This window comes from Lipotes vexillifer, unplaced genomic scaffold, assembly GCF_000442215.2.
Source record: "Lipotes vexillifer unplaced genomic scaffold, Lipotes_vexillifer_v1.1 scaffold382, whole genome shotgun sequence".
NCBI lineage: Eukaryota > Metazoa > Chordata > Mammalia > Artiodactyla > Lipotidae > Lipotes > Lipotes vexillifer.
The window spans coordinates 11,320,551-11,324,983 of NW_006780611.1; the positions used below are offsets into that span (position 1 = coordinate 11,320,551).

General features: G+C 55.3%; 1 protein-coding gene across 2 annotated transcripts in view; it reads left to right on the forward strand.

Annotated features, from left to right (window-relative positions):
• Window positions 1–4,433, forward strand: part of TMPRSS6 (transmembrane serine protease 6) — a 35,418-nt gene that overhangs the window by 4,706 nt on the left and 26,279 nt on the right. For both annotated transcript variants that reach the window (XM_007454065.1, XM_007454066.1), the window contains exons 2-5: window positions 629–762; window positions 1,988–2,055; window positions 2,618–2,802; window positions 3,066–3,107. In XM_007454065.1, coding sequence (XP_007454127.1) covers window positions 629–762; window positions 1,988–2,055; window positions 2,618–2,802; window positions 3,066–3,107 — 429 coding nt within the window. The remainder of the gene's footprint in view (window positions 1–628; window positions 763–1,987; window positions 2,056–2,617; window positions 2,803–3,065; window positions 3,108–4,433) is intronic.

Sequence of the window (4,433 nt, forward strand, 5' to 3'; positions counted from 1 at the left end):
GCTGCCCTGAAGGTACTTCCCTCTTTCCCCTCTTCCCAGTTTACTCTCCACTCTTCCCATCTCAGATGGAGGGTCACCCTGGCCCAGGTTTTCTTTGTCACGTCCCCCCCTCAATAGCACCTTGTGTTTCTTCAAGGTGCTGCTGGCAGATGGATCCCACAGGTTGTAATGGTTACTGGGGGAACGTCTGCCTTACCCACTACTGTCAGCTCCACACAGGGAGACCCGTCTGTCTTGGTTTATTAGTGTACCCCACATAGTAGGTGCAACCTGGACAACCCGCTGGACAACACAGAGGTGCTAAACCAAGAACTTGACCTGCTGGGCCCATGTGGGTTTCTTGGCATCTATGTCCTGGACTGTTCACTGTGTCAGCTTCTGCCTGGGAGCCTCTGGGACACCATTCGTCAGTTGGCCTCTCTCCTCCCCGGCGTTGTGGGGCCAGTTTGTCACTACACAAACTCTGAATGACAATGACAAAGATGATGATGATGGTGGTGGTGCCTTGGAGGCCCAAGATGCTGGAGGCTGAGCTGGGGGTTCAGGGTGGCAGAAGAAGGTGTGGGGGGACACAGGAGCCGTCCCCATCTGTTCCCTTGGTTAACTTTGCTGGTTTCTTCCTGGGTAGGGTACAAGGCGGAGGTGACGGTCAGCCAGGTGTACTCAGGCAGCCTCCGCGTGCTCAATCGCCACTTTTCCCAGGACCTTGCCCGCCGGGAGTCCAGTGCCTTCCGCAGTGAAACCACCAAAGCTCAGATGATGGTAGGAAGGATTGCGGGGATGGGAGGGAGGGATGGTGGGGACGAGCAGGGAGAGGGGAGGGGCCTGATCACGTCAAGCCAGTGGGTTAGTCCATCCAGAACACTCACTGGGATCAGAGCCCTGTTCCAGGCACAATGGAAAGGAGGCGGTGTAGGGCGGTGGGAAAGGTAGTGGGCTCTGGGGTCAAATGCACTTGGACTAAATCCCGATTGTGCCACTTAGTAGAAGCATGACCTTAGGAAATTAGGGCAGTGCAGGGATGCTGCCCGGACCCACCCACACACCCTCTCTTGCCGGGCAATGGCTTACTTCACTGGGGATGGTCTCCCATGGCCAGCACCTGCCACTCTTAGGTCGCAGGACAGCACCCTGAAGGGCGGGCTGGAAGTGCTGAGGAGTTATTCCCAGCAGCAACCCTCAGACGTGAGAGATGGAGAAGGTGGATGAATACCCCGGCTCCCTTGGCCCTTGGTGGCAGCAGTTCTGAAGATGCCCCCGCAGTCTCTCAGAGGTCCCTGTTGGATGGCACCTCAGTTGCCACAGCTCTGGCCGGCAACTTCACAGCCGTGAACGCTGCCTCCCTGCCCATCTGTCTTCCCCACTGGTGTTCCTTGGAATCACGTCCAAATAAACTGCCTGCCTCAGGACCCGCTTCTGGGAGACCCACCCAAGGCTCTCTTTCCTTTCGTGTAAAGTGGAGTGATAGCAACAGTGCCTGTCTGCAGGGTTGTCGTGGGGTTGAAATGAGAGAGGAGAGTGTGGACATTAGCTCTGTGCCGTTCTGAGCGCTGTAAGAACGCACAGTCCTGCCATTCCACCCTGCCAGTGGCACTGCCGCTGAACACGTGCAAAGACCAACCAGTTGAGCTCCCGTGGCTGGTGGCTGGGGCTGAGGAGGGGACTCGGGAGCCTAGTGGGGCTTCTCAGAGTCGAGGAGTGACTTTTGGTGAGGGGGAGAGGCCACTGGTGGTCTGACTGAGGTCAGAGCTGGTAGACGTGGGGGTGTCAGGGGCAGTGCCCGGGTGTAGGGGGAGGGGTAAAAAGATGGAATGAGGTTTGTTTCCCCTCATGGCCACCGCCCACCGTGTGACCACGGGCAAGCCTCTCTACCCCGTAGGCTCCTCTGTCAAGCAGGGCTGCTGGGAGGGGCAAAGGGCATCCCAGGGCAGGAGGGGGTTTCTACAGGGGGTCACCAGGGGGCTCTGCTTGTTTCCCCTCCTTTTAGCTCAAGGAGCTCATTGCCAGCACCTGCCTGGGTACTTACTACAACTCTAGCTCCGTCTACTCCTTTGGGTGAGTTGCCCGGGTCCCACGACCGGCCCCTGCTAGAATCTTAGACTCAAAGAATGAAAGACACTGTAGGCTTCTGAGGCAATGGCTTCATGTTTTAAAATGGGGAAACTGAGGCACGGAGAGGAAACTTGGCTTCCTGCGTGTGACCTCCCTTCACCCAGCTTGGCTTTCTCATCTGGAGAATAGGCACAATGGTGTGGTAGGGATTACCCTAGACAGTGGCCGTGGCACCCTCAGCAACGGCCTGACGGGTATCAGGTGAGGACATGGAGGAGTGGTAGGCAGCAGTCCCATTCACTTATGACAGGGTCCGTGGCACACAACCTAACCTCTCGTGCCTCAGTTTTCTCATCTGTGAAATGGGGCTGTTGAGAGCCCCTCCCTCAGAGGTTGTTAGGAGACTTCCAAGTGATAATGGAGAGCAGCGCCTGGCAAGTAGTAAGCGCTCAATACGCATGAGCCGCAGTTGGTGTCCTCCCCCAGCTCCCATCAGGAGCAGGGTGCTGGGCGGGGCCCAAACTCCAGGCTCCGCCCCCAGCCCCTCTCACTGCTGCCGCATCAGGGAGGGACCGCTCACCTGCTTCTTCTGGTTCATCCTCCAAATCCCTGAGCACCGCCGGCCGATGCTGAGCCCCGAGGTGGTGCGGGCCCTGCTGGTGGAGGAGCTGCTGTCCACGGCCAACAGCTCGGCCCCTGCTCCCTACAGGGCCGCGTATGAGGTGGACCCCGAGGGCCTGGTGATCCTGGGTCAGTACTGGGGACAGGGAACGTGGGATGGTCTGACAAGGCCTGGGAAGGCTGCCGCCAGGGCTGGGATGCTCTCGGGCATGGGCTGCCCACCGAGTGGCCAGGAGCCAGGACTGAGGGGCAGGGGCATGGGGGAGGGTGGGCAGTCAGGGTCAATGTCAGACAGGCTGGCTCTGATAGTCTCTTCTATTTTTATTTTGTATTTCATTTTATTTATTTAGTTTTGATCTCTGTTTATTTGTTTGTTCGTTTCCTTTTAACAGAAGCCAGCGTGAAAGACATAGTTGCACTGAATTCCACGCTGGGTACGCGACTTTGGTTTTTCCTCCCCACTTTCCTTTTGAGTTGGTGTTTTCCTTGGTTTGGTTGAGAGTCAGGGGTCCACATGACTTCTATGGGTGCAGGGGGCATGGTCTGGGGTTACCCAGGGGGCACCACGGTGGCCTCAGTGATGGGTCCTGAGCGAGACTGGGGGCTTGTGGGGGGAGGGGAGGAGGTGTTGTGCACATATGAACATGTGTGTGTGTGTGTGTGTGTGTCTTGTACAAAAGTGTGTGTGTGTTGCGTGTGTGTGTGGGTGAGCGAGTAGCAGATTTATTTGCACATCAATGTGACCCTACTTTTCTATCATGGAATTCCATTTGCCCACAATCTACCATTTCCACTGATGGTAGAAAATAATCTTGCCAATTCGAGGTATGTCAATCACTTTGGCTTTAAAACTTGGTCTTTGGGAGATATTTCTGTCACATTCAAGGATATTCCCTCCAACTTTTCCTTCCCTTTCTCAGCCAGCCAGGCTAACCTGCCCTCTCCTCCCACCCCGCCCCCATGCCCTATTGCTAGAGTCACCTTGCTTTTCTCCAAGGGGCTCCAGTCTTCCCACTGAACCCTGGGAAGCAAAGCACCAGCAGTGCCACCATGCTGCACAACGCCAGGGAGCACTACCCACGTTATGGTCTGTGTGACTGGAGACTCCTGCACTTGTGCAGTGTATCACCTAGGCTACTGTACCCTGTGGCTCTGAGCATGAGTTCCAAAATTCCCAGATTCTTCCTAGACTACCTAGGGAGGCAGAGTTGAAATCCTGGTTATACCTTTTCTGACCTTCGTCTCCTCCCATGTGGCTGGTCACGTGCTTATTTCCTTGGTGAATGGAGGTGATGGAGTCAAAGGACAATTTTCAAATACTGAAAATCATGATTCTCATACAAAGATATGAGCACATATCAAAGATTTATTTAATTCATTGATGAAAGGACCAGTAGGATGTTCCCTCCTTGTGTCCAAAGGAGAGCACGAGAAACACATCTTGTGCTTATCTGTCATCTGTCTCTCATCTAACACTGCATTGGTGCACATGTTGCTCTGACCCTTGGTCTGGAATGGGCATTTCCATTGCCCTTGCCTGTGCTGGGTGTCCACGTGTCCCCAAGTTTCTGGCAGTTGCTTTATAATGATCCTTATTTAGTTCAGTGCGTGTCCAGAGCCCCTGCCCTCCTGGAGCGCAATGCCTAATGGGGCGAGGATGACAATTCAAGTCCTCTAAACGGGCTTTTGGGGCAGTTCGTCCATGCCAGGCCCCATGCCTGCTCTGAAGACACCAGCTGACCGTATCCTCACCCCTGCCC